This window comes from Phragmites australis, chromosome 5 (assembly GCF_958298935.1).
Source record: "Phragmites australis chromosome 5, lpPhrAust1.1, whole genome shotgun sequence".
Taxonomy (NCBI): domain Eukaryota; kingdom Viridiplantae; phylum Streptophyta; class Magnoliopsida; order Poales; family Poaceae; genus Phragmites; species Phragmites australis.
In genome coordinates, this window is record NC_084925.1 from 2,885,004 (window position 1) to 2,904,738 (window position 19,735).

The 19,735-nt window shown below is 43.8% G+C and overlaps 1 protein-coding gene and 1 pseudogene across 1 annotated transcript; both read right to left on the reverse strand.

Moving 5' to 3' along the window:
- Positions 1-2,237: 2,237 nt before the first annotated feature.
- LOC133917318 (peroxidase 30-like) lies at positions 2,238-4,269 on the reverse strand (annotated as a pseudogene).
- Positions 4,270-5,646: 1,377 nt separating this feature from the next.
- LOC133918409 (polyubiquitin) lies at positions 5,647-8,147 on the reverse strand. The gene is made up of 2 exons (XM_062362277.1): positions 7,993-8,147; positions 5,647-7,224 (listed from the first exon to the last, which is right to left on the reverse strand). Exon 2 carries the CDS (start codon positions 7,222-7,224, stop codon positions 5,851-5,853), a length of 1,374 nt encoding a protein of 457 aa, XP_062218261.1. The 5' UTR covers positions 7,993-8,147; the 3' UTR covers positions 5,647-5,850.
- Between the last annotated feature and the right edge of the window lie 11,588 nt (positions 8,148-19,735).

Genomic DNA, 19,735 nt, shown 5'->3' on the forward strand with positions numbered 1-19,735 from the left:
CCTGTACCGTGCTCGTTTTTTGCATGGTGACTTGCTTGTTTTGATCTGCTTAGAGAATAAAATATGTGATCTAGCTTGTTTGTGCTTGTTTTTCCTTTGTTCAGTTTTGTGATTGTGCGATGTGCGTCGCACCAGATCATTGTGATTCTGCTCATTTTTTCTCAGAAACTGGATTGCAGACGTTTTTTTTTTGTCTGTCGTCTGTGAATTTTGATATCACAGACAGGTTTCCTCGTTATTGCAGACGGTGGTTGCAGCAAACCGTCTGTTTTACTGAAGTTATTGCAGACGGCTGCTAGGTATAACCGTCTGTTTTACTGAACTTTTTGCCGACCTTTCGTGCAGACGTCTGCGATGATCAATTTTAGCCGTCTGAATGTATTGACCTGTTCTCCAGCAGTGGTGTTGGCATTGGCGGCGCATCAGAGTCAGGGCTGAAAGTTGGGACGCCAAAGGTGTCGCGTGGTGTACAGCAGGCGGCAAATTCTCCTCTACATTTTCTTCCTGTACACATGCACTCTGCTGCCTACGGTTAGGACCTAAATTGTGGCACACACATGCAATCCATCCACCCATTCACCCCCTGCAGCGATGGAACAGAAGCACAGGCTCTTGCTCGCCTCTCTTTGCCTGCTTCTGTGCACGACCGTTGCAATCAGGCCACAAGGGGAAGCAGAAGCTCTCCCACAATAGAAATCCACTCTGCTCTACTCCACCCTACTGTCTCCATGGTCGCTTGCCAATCCCACCTGCTCTTGCTTCGGCCGGCGTCAGATGTGATGCAAGCTAACGCCCCTGCAACGCCGGTCTAAAAGGCACTCTCCACCGCGTTCTGCCACCTCTCCGAGCTCAGCCTCCGTGACAACAACCGAGGCGGCAAAACATATCCCTGAGCAAACCTCGGCGGCACCATGTCCCTGCTGCTCACGCTGATCACTATACTCGACTTGAGCAGCAACCATTTTTACAGTGCCATGCCATACCAACTCATGTACGTTTTGAGATTCGTGGTTCAATTGCTTGTTTCTCATTCTGTAGTAGCTTTGGAACGAATGGATTCGGGGATGAATCTAATATCCAAAGCGTACAAAATAAGAAAAATGAGGCGTTGACCACGTGACCCTCTGGGAGTATGTAAGTTTGACTTTTAAATCCGTTGGTTGGATAGACCATCGAAGACCATGGATGCATATATATCATCAAGACGATTCCATTTTAGCATTAAACGTTATGTTTGGACATATGGTGAATCTGTAGCGAATCCAATAAATTTAGACTATTGGATGGAAAAGAAAAAACAAACAAATCAGCGCTCAGCCACCGCCCATCACCTTGCTAGCTGCTGCCACCGCCTGACCAAGCGCGTCACCGGCTGGTGAGGATAGAGGAGCAGGGAGCCAAGCCAAGAGATAAGAAAGAAAGAAGAAAGAGGAAAAAGGAAGAAGGAAAGAAGAAGAAAGAGAAGAATAAGAAGGAAAGGAGAAGAAAGAGGAAAGAGAAGAAGAAGAGGAAAAGGAAAGAGGGATAAGAGGGAAAGAAAAGAAGGAAGAAGAGGAAAAGGAAAGAAGGAAGAAGAGGAAAAGAAAGGAAGAAGGAGGAGGAGTAGAAGAAAGGAAAAATGGGAATTTCGTGGAATTTGCCGAAATTTTCTTGTTCGGCGGGTTTGCAGTAGGTTTGTAGCGCTTTGGGCTTGTGATGGTCCCTAGGTATTACATATGGTCACAAGGTTGATGTATCTAGACTTGTCCTCCATTAAATTCTCCGGTCCGGTACCATGTTCTCTCTCAAGGTTCCAAAAGCTTGAGACGCTACATCTCGGGACAAACAATCTCACTGGGGGAATTCCGGAGGAGCTTGGTATGACAAATGGATTGAAAACTCTCGAACTACACAACAATTCCCTTGGTGGGAAGATACCAACATCACTTGGGCAACTTGAGATGCTATGGTGGCTCGACATAAGCGACGCAAGTTTGGTTTCTACTCTTCCACCTGAGCTAGGGAACCTTACAATTCTCGTGTTCATGGACTTGTCACAAAATCAACTATTTGGAATTCTGCCACCATGTTTTGCCAGGATACAAGAAATATTCTACTTCAACGTAAGTGGAAACAATCACAACGGCATCATACTGCCAGATATGTTTACAAACTGGACCAAGCTCAGTTGGTTCGATTTGTCCAATAACTTGTTCAGCGGAAGCATCGCAATGCATCGCCAACTGGGATGGGCTCTGGCAACAACTTTACTGGATCAATCCCAATGGAGATGGGAAGAATGACATGATTGAGGTTATTGGACTTGTCAGATAATCACCTTACTGGAGCAATGCTGCCAGAGATCGGCAATCTGTCTTCTTTGGAATACCTTGACATTAGCAACAATCATCTTGACGGAGGGATTCTTAAAACCATCTCCTTGTTGCACAATTGTTTGCCATCCTAATCCGGAAGTTGCACTGAATGCCAAAGTACGGAGAGGACGGCAAGCGGGCATGCACAAGTGACTCGGAGCTCAAAGTAAATTTGGATTATTTCGCTGGAGGAATCCAGCGAGATCCGGTTTAAGGCGGGCAGAGAAAGCAACAATTATTCGTGCTCCTTTTGCATGCACTGTTGTTGCCGACTCAACACACAAGGAATGGGCAATCAGAGCCAGGCTTTCTCCTTACTCCTCTCAGTGTCCGGCCTACATCTTCTTATGCCTCTCTGAATTGAAATCACACCGATTTTCGTTTTTTCCCCTTCTTATTTCCTATCGAACTTTGGTGAAATTCATGTGCTCTAAACAAAGACCAATCACTGTAATCTGCGTTCGTTTGTACGGACAAGCAACAATTAACATGAACTACATGTGAATTATGATGCACGGTTACGTGTAACAAACATGCGTGCATTACTGTAATGTAAGGCTTTGTTGCGTGCATACCTGACAACCAGACGAGACCACGCACGCCGAGGCCTTTGCTGGCGAACAAGTCGGCGAGCGCCGGGAAGCTCATCGTCGTCCTCGGGATCTCGTCGAGCTCCTCCTCCATGCTCGACACCGTGCGGTCCCTCCTTCCCTGGCAGGGCACCATGTGCACAGACCACGCTTAACTGTCAGCTCAAGCTTCGGCTAGGAAGCAAGAGCTGTGAGCTTACGTACAATGGCCGCGACTGCGTCCCGGGCTGCGAGCGCGAGGACGTCGGCGCAGGAGACGACGCCGGGACACGCCTCCTCGACGAGGCCCTTGACGCGGTCGATGAAGTCGAAGCCGCGCAGCGTCAGGTTCGGCGGCGCGTCCTTCTCGGCCACGTTGCCGGCCTCCCGTCGAGTTGAGCAGGACGGACGCGTCGCAACCCTGAACACACGAACGGTACCGCATGGTCACCGTGAACAACGTGGCCGAGTCGAGCAGGACGTGCACGCACGCACGTACCCTGACGAAGTAGTCGTGGAAGTGCAACCGGAGAAGCGCGGCGGCGACGGTGGGCACGCGGCGGACGTGCTGCCGGACGTAGTCGCCGACGATCCGCTCCGCCCCGGGGCAGCTCTCGGCGTATCCCGAGCTGCCCGCGCGCGGCGGTCGCGCTGCTGGCGAGGACGACCATTGCCACTCCAAGAACCACCGGCGTTGGCAGGGCCATGGCCATGACGATGCTCTTGCTGCTTTGCCGGCTAGCTGACACAAGTGCAGCCACTCGGCTTACTGATCTCTGTTGCTTTGTACTAGTGTAGACCAGCAGATGTGTGTGACACAAGGGTACAAGTATAGCACAATGCTGTGAACTGGGCTGGTTTATAAATATATGGAAATTTTTCTTGGTTTTCTGTAGGTCCAAAGCCTACTCAACACTGACATAATTAGCACTCAACCGGCCGAGTGTAGTGTACACTGTTACATATTATCAGAAGCAGAGCCAATTCTGAATTATTATTGTTTTTTTACAAGATTAACCACTTGTACTGCTAGTACTAGTTGGTGTTGTACACGGTAATAATATTTGATAGGATTTCGATTTCCAGAAGCAGTAGAGACCGGTCGAAGAGAATCATGCTATGGTAGACCTCCCAAGCTGCATCCTTGTCAAGTTTCGTAGCGCTTTTCAGGCGTTCTTTCCAAAAGGAAATTTTATAAGATCTTTCACCGAAAGATCTTTACAAGATTCTGATCCATGTTGTTCTCTTTTAATTCAACGACTGTTATGTACAACTAAGAGAAAAAAAATAGTATACATAAGAAGAGATTTTTCTATAAAATCAAATTTTATAGAATTTACTTTCATCTCAGCTTGCGTGTCCGTCGGGATGTGATTATGAAGCAAGGAAAGAGAGATCTATGTGCTGGCTCCACATGCAGCCACACACGCAACGTGCAAGAGGCCAGTGTGCGATTTGATTTCCTTCCCTTTTCGCTCTCTGCTTTACAATTCTCATCGTGATCGAGGATGGATCGTGTTTATTTCTCTGATGCAAAAGTGGTTTCAGCATTTGTGAGGTTGGGTGGGGCGGATGGAAGAAAGAGCAAGAAAAGAACAGATCCTTTCCTACCATTGCCTCAAAGCTCTTCAGCTCTCTTTTAGCTAGCCAACTTTCAGTGGTTCATTACTTCATTTAGATCACCTTATTTCTTGCTACATTGTTTCTTGGCAGCATCACCGACGACGGTCGATGGTGTAGCTTGTTTTTTTTTTTAGCACAATCAAAAGTCTGGTTAATATTTTACTAAAATCGTTTGGTGACAAAATGAGTAAAATCAGTTTGCGTTAAGCGACACAATTTGCCGCCAAAGCATTGACACAAGTTTTCCGGCGGTGCCCACCATTCTTGTGGCATAAGATTGATTAGCAGCTTTGCAGAACAGAAGGAGAAGAGTGAGCTGATCAGAAGCAAATATTTCCTTTCATGTGCCCTCTTTTATGTTTCGTTTCAGTTTTGGAGTACATCGTAGTATTTCTTACCAAGGGATTGGAGAACAATACGTATTCGCATGAACTAGCAAACAATTCATGTCAATTTGTAACTGTTGCATGCATCATCAATCTATCCCTCCCATAATGTTTGCATTTTTCTTATGAGCCATTTGGTGGGATCAAAAACGAATTGCGCATCAGCCACAATTTTGTACACACGAAACACGACGCCATCGTTGTGAAATCACTGCAGAAAAAACTGTCTCCAATGCAGCAGCCTCAATCTTTTCAATGGCAAATCATCAATCTAATCTCTATTCAGGCAATTGATGAATCATGATCTCCCAGAATTACCCACAGCTGCCTCTAGACAAAAGAACATAGGAATACATACAAAGGGATATAGCAGGCACCATAGGAAAACAACAAGAAGCCTTCACGATCTACTTGCTGATCTTCTCTTGATTCCACCAGAAAAACTGGTGGCAACTAAAACTTGTGAATTTAATAATCGATCGTCAAACCATAGACAACATACTCAAGCACACAATCCAGAAGCTGCAACCCAGAGAGTATAGAATGGATAGTTCAGAAAATACCACAACTCACCATAAGGAACTAGGAATCAACAGTCAGAAACTGGAGTGAGCCAGAACCTGAAGGCAAAGCAATTCCATCTCAGGCAACACGGTATGCTAGAACGACTTATTAAAAAACCAGAAGGAATGCAAATAACCAAACAGACACAGGTTTTATGTTCAAACGACACTTATTCATGCTTAGGCCATACTGCTGCACCTCAGCAACTGTTTCGGGTAAAACACATAGGGACTCAAACGGTCCATTAAACCAAACACAGGTACGACACAAACTACACAGAAACTTCCTTCATAGATGACACCAGAGGCACCAGACGACCCAGGTACAGCAGCAGCTCCGACAATCATCGACGATTTACTGACCACCACGAAGGCGAAGTACCAGGTGGAGGGTGGACTCCTTCTGGATGTTGTAGTCAGCAAGGGTGCGGCCATCCTCCAGCTGCTTGCCAGCAAAGATCAGACGCTGCTGGTCTGGGGGAATTCCCTCCTTGTCCTGGATCTTGGCCTTGACATTATCAATGGTGTCAGAGCTCTCAACCTCCAGGGTGATGGTCTTGCCAGTTAAAGTCTTCACAAAGATCTGCATCCCACCCCTCAGGCGCAGCACCAAGTGGAGGGTGGATTCCTTCTGGATGTTGTAGTCAGCAAGGGTGCGGCCATCCTCCAGCTGCTTGCCAGCAAAGATGAGACGCTGCTGGTCCGGAGGGATGCCCTCCTTGTCCTGGATCTTAGCTTTCACATTGTCAATGGTGTCAGAGCTCTCAACCTCCAGGGTGATGGTCTTGCCAGTCAAAGTCTTCACGAAGATCTGCATCCCACCCCTCAGTCGAAGCACCAGGTGGAGGGTGCTCTCCTTCTGGATGTTGTAGTCTGCAAGGGTGCGTCCATCCTCAAGCTGCTTGCCGGCGAAGATGAGGCGCTGCTGGTCTGGGGGGATGCCCTCCTTGTCCTGGATCTTGGCCTTGACATTGTCAATGGTGTCAGAGCTCTCAACCTCCAGGGTGATGGTCTTGCCAGTGAGGGTCTTCACAAAGATCTGCATCCCACCCCTCAGGCGGAGCACCAGGTGGAGGGTGCTCTCCTTCTGGATGTTGTAGTCAGCAAGGGTGCGACCATCCTCAAGCTGCTTGCCCGCGAAGATGAGACGCTGCTGGTCTGGGGGGATGCCCTCCTTGTCCTGGATCTTGGCCTTCACATTGTCAATGGTGTCAGAGCTCTCAACCTCCAGGGTGATGGTCTTGCCAGTGAGGGTCTTCACGAAGATCTGCATCCCACCCCTCAGGCGGAGCACCAGGTGGAGGGTGCTCTCCTTCTGGATGTTGTAGTCAGCAAGGGTGCGACCATCCTCAAGCTGCTTGCCGGCGAAGATGAGACGCTGCTGGTCTGGGGGGATGCCCTCCTTGTCCTGGATCTTGGCCTTGACATTGTCTATGGTGTCAGAAGACTCGACCTCAAGGGTGATGGTCTTGCCGGTCAAGGTCTTGACAAAGATCTGCATGCCTCCCCTGAGGCGAAGGACAAGATGGAGGGTGGACTCCTTCTGGATGTTGTAGTCAGCAAGGGTGCGCCCGTCCTCGAGCTGCTTGCCGGCGAAGATGAGCCGCTGCTGGTCCGGGGGAATGCCCTCCTTGTCCTGGATCTTGGCCTTGACGTTGTCAATGGTGTCTGAGGACTCAACCTCGAGGGTGATGGTCTTGCCGGTGAGGGTCTTAACGAAGATCTGCATCTGCAAGAAAGAATCACCAAACAACCAGGTTAAGTCTCTAGCAGTGGACCAAAGAGAGAAAAGGAAGAGCCTCAAGCAAACAGGAACAGCATTAATCTCTAACAAACCGATACTAACAATACATGAATTTTGACCAGGTAGGTACTAAGCCCCCCTTTGGGATAGCTTATGGCCACCTTCATCTACAATCTTACATGTGACATACATGCAGATCCGAAGTTATAAGCCCAGTCTCTAGTATTCAAGACAATTACGAGATGTTTTCATAATCTTATTCTACTCTGATAAATCAATCAGACCACGACCAAACCAGACGCGCATGCTAACAAATTCGATCGGACAAATCAGGCGCACCTATCTTGCCATCGAACCAGACCATACATGCAGCTACGGATACGAGATACAAAGACGAACAAGTGCAAGCTTATCTACATCGTATCTGCGTCAGGAATAAGGAAAAATACGAGCAGATCTAACCCTAGACAACGAGCAACGCAAACCATGCGAACGATTCCATCTACAAAACCGCCTAAACATTCCACGATTCCCAGATTAACAACCTAAAACCCCCCACAAATCGCGGGAGCATCACCAGTTACCCGGCAGAACCGACCGGATCTACACAAAAATTTGACCCCCCCCCCCCCAGGCTCCCAGCCATCTACGAACAACCAACAGATCTAGCCAGACTGCTCAAACGCCTAGGTCCTAACCATCCAAAGCCGATCTAGAGGAGGAGGAGGAGGAGGAGGAGGAGAAGCTCCATACCTTGACGCGGAGGAGGGATCGACGATGCTCGCGAGAAGGATCTGGGTCGGGTTGCGTTCACGGTTCTCGGAACGGGAGATGATATGGGGTGAGAGGCGAGGAGGAGGAGGGGGCTATTTATGGAGGCGAGGAGGGGCGAGCGGGGAAGGAATCGCGTGCCGTGACGGTTCCGTCTCGAGGTGTCCCGTCTCGTCTCCACCACGCAATTTCGCGGAAGCCGCCACGAGAAGAGTCCAACACGAACCGGGCCACAGGCAGCAGCGAACATCGAGCGGAGTTTTTTTTAAATAATATTAACTTAACGAAAATTTGTAAAAATATTATGTATTTTAAAAAAATTATAAAAATAATATATGTCGGCAAATCAATTGATCTGGGCAGCCGTAGGTAGAGATCCTGTCGGGCACAAAGAACATGTAGGCAATATGCATCTGTCGACAATTAATTTTCTGATAAGGTACTATTTTTATAATTTTTAAATATATATTTTTTGTAATTTTCTATTAAATTAATATTATTTTAGAAAAACTCTCAGCGAGCGGTGCGGAAACTTCGAGAAGGGGCCAGAAAGATGCGGTCAATGTTAGGCCGTTTCCTTTGCGCTGGTGGTTCACTGGTTGGTGGCCGTTAAGCTCGTCGACGCCGTTAGGCAGCCCGCTCCTCCTCGACGTTGCTTTCCCACGGAGTCGCTGACGTTTCCAATATAGCGGCTGACGGGTGGGGCCCGCCATTTGAAGGCTTGGAGCGGCTATTTATTCGTTTGACCACCGTTTTTTTTTTGTTTTTGAGACCATTCGTTTAACGACGTTAGCCTTGAAGAATTAGCATACGATGATGATTATAACTATGTTGCAATTGGCATTCAAAATGCGATGATTAGGATGAATGGGATTCCACTTGACCAAGTCTAAGTAAGATAATGCAAGTCGGTATTTATCAACTCTTATGCGCAATGAGAGTGCTCTCCACTTGCTCTTAGCCGGCATGCTTAAGCCAGAAGTTCGAACTTTTAGGTACAAAATGGTGCGTATAGGTGCCAACGGGCTGTTTTCACTTTTCGATATGGCCCTTAGATCTAAATCCACGGTTGATTTTGTCACCTATGTGGCCTCCTTCTCAATTTAAACCCTTCCCTCATCTCCTCATTCTCTCTCACCCGTCGTTACTACATCCTCCTCACCCACATGTCACCGCTATTCCGGTACCAGTCTCCTCTATCCATTCGCACTCACTCATTAGCCGCCCTTCTTTTTCTCATATAAAGTGAGCCTTCACAACCTAGTCATTTGTCTTTCCTCATCTTCATTGGCTAGTTACCATTGCTCAGCTATTCTAAAGTTTGTCATAGAAGAAATTCGTTTTTGCTATAAAGAAGTCATCAATACTATATCCTAACGGTGGCGGAATCGGCATCCTCTTAGGCCTTTGCTACTGTAGCAGTGGACCCTGTGAATGTATATGTATATATACGTATAGGTATATATGTATATGTATATACATACGTATACATATATATATAATTTTCTTTTTCGAGAAATTCTAGAAAAATGTCGAAATGAATATTAGTTACATTAATAAATCGGCTGAAAGAATCTAAAATGCAAAGAAAAATATCTAAAACTCAAAAAAATATGAAACAAATTTTTTAGGTTGGTATTACTTTCATCTACATGTTAAAACTATATGTATGCATAAAAGTACTATTGTTTTCTCTATAATTAATTTAATGTGTTTAACATTAATAATTTTATAAATAAATAATGAAATGTACAAAATTTGTGAACTTAATTTTTTAGTCTTCTTTTGTCGTGCTCTACACAGCAAAATAAAAACGGGCGCAGCATAGACGCGTCAATCAGACTAGTTATCTACTGGGTATAGATCCAAAGGTTAGCCATTGGGATCTATTTTTTATTTTATTCATTTGATACTTATCAAAATCCTATGTTTTGTTGATTCTTAGAGTCTGTTTGGCAGAGCTTCCAGAGTAACTCCAAAAGTAGAATTAGAGGAGCTCTATTAAACAACAGTTTTTAGTTTTAAACTCTCTAAGTGAAATCTGTAGGAGTGATTTACTAAAATGAACTAGATGTTAGGAGTTGAAAAAATAGCTTCTCCTTATTCAATTCCCACATAGAATTACTTTATCCATAGAGTTTACTCTAGAGAATCACTTTCAGCCACAAAATCAATTTTCTCAGAGAATCACTCCCTCTAAAAAATTTAGATCAGAGGAGCTCTACCAGTACCTTATTTAGAGGCGCTCTTCCTTCTTGCCCCTCATGCGTTCCATATAGCCTTGCCATCTTGATTGAATGGTAAAGCTCCGGCCTTTTTTAGGAAAAAAATTTGTGCACGTTTGTGTAGTTAAACTCAAAACAACTACCTACTTGTGATTATTCCTTTTGGACTGCCTGTGTAATGTGGCTAACGTTGAGTCTTCCAAACTACTAATTTAATCCCTTATTGTAATATTTAAAGGCTAGTGATATTTAAAGCTCAAAGATAGAAGAGAAAAAGGAAGGAGTGAGATTCATCATACACTTCGGATTTGGTCTTTGGAAAGGTTAATTGGTCCTTGAAGAACAATTGTGGTGTAATACGTGTACATATTCTGACGTACCACGTGATGAAACATGGTTGCTTCCACCTAATGAATATCTAATACAACAACCGCAACCTGCCTCCGATGAACTGCAGTGAGAAATAATTGGGCGTGTTTGGTACCCAGGCCGGTTATTGTTCTGCCTCGCTTGGCAAGGATACGCGTTTGGTAGGGTAGCCAAAAACTTGCTTTCCCCGGCAACCTTTTGCTCCACTCGGCAAGGATTTCCTTGAACGTGCGGGAAAGCCAAATCGGCTCTCTTGCACGGGCAAGGTTCACTTGCTCTCACGATTCCCCTCCAAGGCGATCTCCCTCACCGAATTGATGCCCCACCAGAGCGAGCTTCCCTGCTAAATTGAATCCCTATTCGCCTGACCAATCGACTCCTGGCACAAATTGAGTTACTCCTCGTCAAAATCAAGTTCATGCTACCACGAATCCATTGTTTTGGCTGGGAGGGCATTGTTAATCCGGCTAGGTGCCATTGCGAGTCATCAAAATCGAGCTCATGCTGCCATGAATTGAGCTTCTCATTGTGGGTCTCGCGTTGCTACTTGGATTGAACTCTTGCTGCCAAAGTTTGCTGCTCGAGAGAAGAAGAGGAAAGTTGAGGCAAAGAAACCAAACATACAAACATAATCTTGCTTTGCTTTGCCTAGAAGAGAAAATTGACAAATTAGCATCGTAAAAGGTGGGCTTTGACTATTTGCCATCCAAAATTTTGGCTTCGACAAATTGCCACTAAAAACCATGTCATCATTAATTCTTTTCCACTTTACCCAAATTATTGGTTTTCATTTTCATTTAATCATTCAGCCATGTCAAATGACTATTGTGCCCCTTATCCAATTTCTCTCCATCACGTCTCTGGTCATCTCCCAGACCAGATCAACGAGTTCGAGCTCATGGACAGGGGCGTGAGGGAGAACAGGAGCGCGAGGGAGGACGGGGAGCCGGAGTGAGGGGGAGCGACGAGCAAGCCCTAGAGCTTTGAGACTTGGTGAGTCCTCGGTGTGGTTTCGAGGTGCCTCACCAGGTGTGGCGGCGGGTGCGGCGAGACAGAGTACATGCTTGAAAGTCCTCCCCGTCGCGTCGTCTCGCTGGAGTACATGCTCGAGAGTCCTCTCCGTCACATCGCATTGCTGGAGTACACCCCCAGCTCACTGCTGGTGTCCGATGCGAAGTCGCGCACGTCCTGCCACACCGCCGGCACCACCCATACCAGAGTATCGACGACACCACCCATACCAGAGTATCGACGACACCACGTGCTCTACAACCAGCCGTTATCGATGCCACCATGCCTTCTCCCTGCATGGATACTAGACATCTGTAGTTTGTAACAGAGGACATCTTGCTTCTGGCAGATCAATTGGCTACCTTTCTATGTATGACATAGTTAATTGAGTAATTTTTACCTAATCTTTAGCAAATTTTGCACTGTGATGCAAACATGAACTGCTACCCCAGGAGTTTCTTTTTGTATTCAAGCAAGCATTGCAATTTGCTGATGTTATCGGCAAGATATCGAGTCAAATTAACATATCAAAAATTCAGTAAAGAAGAACATAGTCACAAATGAAGCAGTGGACAAGAGAACATGATCACATCAAATTTTCAGAAAAAAGATTGATAATTCATACATATGTATTCGTCATTTGCTGCATCACAGTGTACAATGTTCCCTTTTCCTGAAGAATTCAATTTGTTGCAACAATTTTGGTTTGAAAAAACAAAAAATGTGCATGTGGAGGTTATCATACATAAGCACATGAACAAAAGATGGGAATGTGGAGGTTATCATACATAATTCAGTTTGCAGCATCAATATCCTATGCTTGGGAATGAGTTTTCTCATTATTTTACAAGTTCATGTTGAACACATGAATACTCATACACATGTTCGAACTTATATTGTCAATATCTTTGTAAAAGATGGCATAGAAAGAATTTGTATGTTGCAATTGAGTTTCATACGATATGACACTTTATGATCCACAAATCAAACCTTCTTGATCATGATCATAGTCCAAACTTGCAAATAATAAGCATATCTTCAGCCATCACACTAGGAAATCGAACACATTGTTCAAAGTCACATAATTAGTTTTCACATCTCAGACAATACAAATGGACCAAAATAACTGAGTTTTCACATTTCAAACAACACAAAATAACCGAGTTTTCACATCTCAAACATCACAAATGGATTGAGTTCACAACTCATAAGTAGTTTCCAAAACACACATATTCAAGTCTTCTTGTTCTTCTTGGGAGTAAGCTCTTTGACAGCCCTCTTGGCTGGAGAAGATGAAGGTGCTTAGTCTTAAATGGAGATGTTGAAGTGTTTGCCAATGTGGAGCACGATGGCCCACCTCCAACTAACATTGCAAGTTATTTGCACATAACAAGAGAAATTAGATACAAAATAGAAAACTCCAAAACTTGACCAATATTGCAATGAATGCTAGTGGCTACCTTATTGTAACAACTCATGTCATGCAATTGGGCAGGTGTGGTTGTTGTGACCTTTTTTGGAGTTGAAGTGCTTACTTCTCCATACTTACACTTGTTGTGCTTTGGCTTCCTTTTCCTGCAGGATGTAAACAAATATTACAATAGCAATATATGATTATAGTTGGTGGATGAGTAAAGAAATAGTAAGCTTGCCTTTTCTTAGTCCCATTAAGTGGGAATTTAGGTTGATGATGCCCCAAATATCCACACCTGCTGCATTTGTGCTAGTTTCTAATTTGTGTTTTCTTCTTCTCCTTGCCCTTACCTTCCTTTTCAAGGCAGCATTTGATCTTAAGTTTTCTTTGCCTTGTAGCTGATATTTTTGCAAGTGATGCACCCAACACATAACCTAGGTCCACTTTAGGCCACTGTGACTTGTCAATCATTGGTTCTATGACCCCTCATATGCTAACCTAAACCTTTCTAGGGAGTAATACTCATGAACATAGGGATCCAACTTGATATTTTTTTTGTGTACTAAGAAAGACCAAAGCATGCTCACATGGCTTCCTTGTGTGTTGTCATTCCATACAAAAAGACTCATGTGTTCTAGTCTTCACCACATGTCTTACATGGTTATTATTGCTATCCTAAACTTCAGCACTCCAATCCATAGCCTTTAACACCCTCAAATGGTTTAATCCTCTAGTTTTTGCATTCAAATGTTGTATGATAGTAGGTAAAATAATTCTTTCAAGTTTTTGTCCAATTCTTCTCCTCTTCTCAAAGAGCAACATTATCATCTCTTTGACCTTGTTTGCTAGATCAACAATAGGCAAGTCCTTGATGTCCTTAATCCAATTGTTGAAGTACTCAGCCAAGTTATTATTAATGTAATCACACTTTATTAAAGGATTGAAGAGACACCTCATCCATGATAGAGCATGGTGCTTGTTAAGGTATTCTTCCACATTAGGACAAGCAGTAAGAACCTTCATCATGTGCTCTTGGAATACCTCAGGCTTGTAAGCTCTTATTGCTGGATACATATATGCAACGCCATCACATTGGTATCTCTTAATGAAATTCTACATAAGATGTCAAAAGCATTCTCTCTGTTCAACCCGAGGGAATACATTCTTAACAACATTCTCTAGCCCTTGCAGGCATCTGTACAAATAGCTAGAATAGGAGGATCTTCAATAACCTTCTTCAGTTGATTCATGAACCATGTCCAGTTATCCTCTCTCTCTGAATCAATGAAGCCAAATGCAAGTGGAAACATCCAATTGTGCCCATCCAGAGCGGTGGCTGCAGCTAATTGCCCGTTCCACTTTCCATTCAATGCAGTGGAATCTATGTATGTTAATGTATGGTCGACACCCATTCAAAAATCCAACAATACATAGCTTGAAAGAACAAAACAATCTATAAAAGCACACTCTGTCATCCACAACCTTGGTGTCTACCTCTACAACACTTTCGAGTGACCTTAACTCTACCTCAGCCTTGAAATTATGAAGTTGTTGGAAACTTTCTTCCCAACTTCCATACAACTCATTGGTAGCCCTTTCATTCTCCTTCCAAATAGTGTCATACCCAATAGTGACATTATGGTCATCCTACAACTGTGTATGAAGCTCCTTGGCACCAATGTTAGACTTTTTCCTAAGAATGGAGAGAGCTTTGTTTGCCACCCAAGACTGAGAAGCCATACTAGTCCTACTGCTAGATTTACAAGTGTGCTCATCAACTATTTTGGTAACCTACAATTTAAATAAAATATATGAATTAAAATTAAACATAAATTGAAATATACACATTAATTACAATATACATAAAAAAGTTAGTACCCTTGTGGTTCTGTTATATGGCATTATGCGACCCACAATTCTTCAAGGACAACCATCAACTCTGCAGAATCCTCTAAGAACGTGTTTGCTTCAGCTGTAGATTGTGAAAAGTAGCTTGTAGCTTGTAGATTTTTAAAAGCTAGATTGTAAAAAGCTGAAGCTGTTTGGCATCCTGGATTGTGGGAGGGTTGGGTTGCAGCTTTTGTTGTGTAAAGTCTGTAATACCCTGGCTATTGTGAATGCATATTTAGTTCTATTTATCATTTTGTATAATTGTTTTTTATATTTTCTCGAAATTGTAGATATTTCTGAAATGAAAATTTACAAATTGAAGCCGAACAGGTTGTCAATGTCATATTGACTTGGCATTACCACAAACACCTTGAGGGCGAACATTGAACTCATATTGGCTTGGCAGCAGCTCAGTCCATGCGTAGCACTAGCAGGTCCAACGCGACATGCAGAGTCAAACAATGGGACATGCAGTCTCTGGAGGACACCAGAGTGGGCTCGTCAATGTGCATTGTGGTAGTCGGTGCGCACGAAGGGAGAAATCACAAAAGCTCGAGCAATGGGGAAGCTAGCCGACGAGACTCACCTCAATGTGGGAGAGCCCATTGCACCGTCAGTGGAGTTAGAAGGGAGCCAGGTGACACCCGTGGGTGAGGTCGATGGAGCACGACGTTGGAGCGGAGGAAGAAAATGACGTAGATCGAGCTCGGCTGCCGGAGTTGAGGAAGATAACCTTTGCCAAGCTCGATTCCCACGAAATAGCTGGGATCCGGTCATAGAAGCGTCGTGAGATCTCCCTCTCATCTCCTCGCAGCCTGGGCTAGCCGGATCTGGCTTGGCTTGTTCGATATTAGGCCGACGGTGTGCTGCTGTGTGGCTTGGTGTGCTGTGGCATGGATTTCAGGCCAGCGGAAAGCCAACAGCTCCATAGACATGGTGATGAGTAGGAGCAGCTCAACGCTGCTGCAGCTCTTTAGGGGGAAAATGGCAGAGATGTGATGCTGCTTGCAGTCGAGAGAGAGGAAATGAGGGGTAGATGGAGAGGAGCTGAGCCGCCGCCGCCCTCTTGCCATGACGTTCACTCCCTTCCTCCTCGGGCAAAGGGGAGGGATAGCGGTTGTGGAGGCACGTCGGCACGAATGCATCTCCGGCGGGGAGAGAGAGACGAGTCGGGGAAAGAGAGACGAGGAAAAAATGGGTTGCTGTTGAGATTGTAATGACACTAGTGGGTAAATATATCAAAAATCTATGCCCACGTTAGTTTGTTAAGATTTCACAATCTGTGAAAGTTGCTCTTCACTGGATTGCTAAATTGTTATAATCTAGGGGCTAGATTGTTGTAATCTGGGATTGCAATCTAGCTATTTGTTTTAACTTCATATTGTGCAATCACAATTTCACAATTGCAAGTTGCAACAAATAAACCCTAAATCTGGTCTTGTTAGATTTTTCAGTTCCCATATCAAACTCGTTATTGATTGCGTATTGTCTCGGGGCCATTATGAAATCATTCATTGTGGGATATCTAGCATCAAGATAGAACTGAAGGCTATTCCTATCATACACAATATATTGCTCCTCTGGTATGGAATTGTTACCCCTTCGATCCCAACATACCTACAACAGTGGTTGTTGTTTCAGCCCCATTTGTATCAGCATCATTACGAGCCTCCCTTTGCCTCTCCCTTTGCTCGCCCTCCTCCCTCAAACCTAGCAGGAAATACATGGCATCGTCACTCATTGGAACTACCCTGCCTTCCTCATCATGGATTGGCTCAATCTCCAGATTGGATCAATCAACCATAGCTTGTGGTGGGCAAACTTCAACTTCTATTGCATTACTAGCCGGCTGCACTGAACTGCTAGCAACACCTGTCACACTAGATTGGCTAACACAAATGTCTACAATTTCAACCAAAAAAATACCCATTTAATAGCCCAACGATCCTAGAAACACTGCTCCAGATTGAAGCTGTGGTAAACCCTCTCTTTCTCCTTAGTGTTCATGTCAGTACACTAAATATATGGTTGTTGCATACGACCCCAGACAGTCCTCAACCGCAAGTCAGCAACAAGCATGTCAAATGTGTACCTAGACAAGCCAACATCCCATTCCAGATCTCGATGCCCCATTTCTAGAACACCATCATCAAGTTTTGCAGTATATGGAGGATTACGATAGCTACTTTAAAACCACGTTCAAGTTCATTCCTACTCGACAAACAAAATGACCAAGGAGAAAAAATTTGTTAGGGTTTAGGCACAATGCGTTTCTACGCAGGTCGTGGTCAAATGGAACTAGCAAATACAACTAATCGAAATTCTATACCCCTTGAGTACGTTGCCAGCATGAAGGGATGGAGTCAAATAACCCATAGAACAAATTTGTAAAAATTGGCCTATGAATCCTCGCCATGCTTCTTGCAGGGTGCAGCGGATCAAGCATGTTTTAACTTTGTATTGTATTAAAATGTAAGATGTTTGGTTGCAGTTTAGCTGACTGTACTAAGAAGTTCGATGTATATTAAATGTACAATGTTTACACTGTTAATGTATTCCATTTCTGTAATTGTTCTGATCAATTGATGAAGAATATGGGTACAGTTCAAACAATCGTTGAACTCAATAAGAAAATCATGCACGCAGTTTGAACACGTTGAAGTTTTCCAATCAACAAATAGGCACAAAATCAAATTGATGTATAACCATGCAGATTAACTCTGCTTGATACATGCGCCATTGCAATGATGTGTCCGAAATCATAGATTGAACTATCAAATTGGCATCCCTCTAAGCTATTCCATGCCTTTCTGTGAAGCATGTACTTTACCCTGTCAACAATTTTATCTTGTGAAAATTTTGCCTTCCATCATAAAATTATTGATTCCACGTATGTTACATGTGCAAGCTTACTAGTCTTTAGAGAAACTGACATGACATGTCAGACTCAAGAACTTATTTGCATTGAGTTGTCTTCTTCATGATGGAAATTTTTAGTGCATTTATCGCTTTTTCTAGAGGAATTTAAGTACATTTGCTGATGGATTTTATATCTACTTTTCTGTTCAATAAGGTTGATGGATTTTAATCTAATTGAGCAACTTGTACAATATGTGGGCCTAGATATGATGGTGGTGACCTGTGGAGACAGCCTGCTCATTACACCAAAAAGGAGTCCATTGTATAGTAGCCCACAAGAGTAAGTTGGACTCCCATTCAAATTCCAAAGAAGAGGGCCCACCTTCTTTCTCTCTCCCCTCAAATCTCAATTTTGATGCAAATCAGCCTCAGATGATGATGGTGTGCAGTCATGTCTTCCATAGAAAATGTGCACAAAAATCTCACACATAAAGATCTATGCCATTGTGTATGCTTCTTGCGAGATATGCAACAGCTAGGTTCCAGTTGAAAAACTATCACATGATGATCATGCCACGACTCACGATTTGCAATGGTATCAGTGGGTAGGTGCGAGGCATGATCTGATCTTGTCTCATGGTTGCCCATCATTTGCCAAATCTGAGCCAACCAAAGCCAATGCTTCTCCTCTCCTCTCCTCCATATGAGATGCACCCTACACATCATCCAGATCCAGTCGGCAACAGCTTATCCTACATGCCTCCAAACACTCCTAAAATATATTAGGAGAGGGAAAGCCTTAGATAGCTGTGCTCATTTCTCTGTCATTAGTTTGCACCAGCGAGTTCATATTTATAAAATACACGTTGCTTCATAAGTTCATATGCATCATAATACAGGCTTTTATATCCCAAAGTTCAGGAAAAAAGGCTTTTCTATGTTGTGATAATCTAAGAGTATATGGGCATTGCATCACTAAGCAACTCGGAAAATGCTGACAAGTGACAAGGCACATGACAGATGATGGACACCTGTTATTTCTGCATGATAAAAATGGCCTCCTGATTTTTTTTAAAGAAAAGTATGTACGAAGATGGACACCAGATTAATTCTGATTTGCAGAAGGATAGTGATGCCTACGAAGATGCCATGATGTTTAATTGGTCTGAAGTTGATGTTATAATCTGCTACAACTTCAGCCGTTTAAATGGGAATTTCATATAAAAAAGGTAAAGCAAATGGACTCAAGGGATTGGTTGCTGATGTTGCACCTTTGCTGCTTGGAAAATTTCATGGCATAGATACTAAAGAGGATAAACGGAAGTGCTCAAAATATACAGTTAAATTGATTCTATGGAATGGTACAGAAGACCATTCACCAAAGAAGTAGGTCAGACGTGTGCTTTCCAAGAGAGTCATAACTGTAGAGGTCTGCTAGATGTCTAGATGTGCCACTCTCCCAGATCTGCATGTGTTTCATCCAGGGATTAAAATTTATCCGAATTTTTGCGAATTTCGGAGGGGAACGAAATATCTAATTCTGGAATTTTCTTTCACTGACATATGGGACTCACATAGCAGAGGATGAAAAATGAAAGAAATTTCGTGAATTTCAGTCTTTTCACAGGTGAACGAAAAAAATTGTAAAATGAAATGGAAATCCCTGGTTTCATCTACTTTCCTGAACCAAATGTGATGCTTGGTCTCTGCTCCTGTAAGCCAGCACATCTATCTGATCAGGTCCCTGTGTTCTTGGCTGTGTCTTGTGTGCTTTGCTGCCGACCCCAATGCTAACTAATACCACCAATAATGGTATGTAATGTTCGTTGAAAATGTAAGGACCATGAGGGTTGAGCTGCCGTTGGACCTGGAAACTTCAATACCTTACATAATTGAGCAGTCGATGTTTGTTTTGTATGGCGAGCCAATTGAAAGCAGAAAGAACTAAACTGTTTTG

Bases quoted from the DNA above. Each gene is read 5' to 3' on its own strand.
- LOC133918409 (XM_062362277.1), bottom strand. From the start codon at position 7,224: ATGCAGATCTTCGTTAAGACCCTCACCGGCAAGACCATCACCCTCGAG.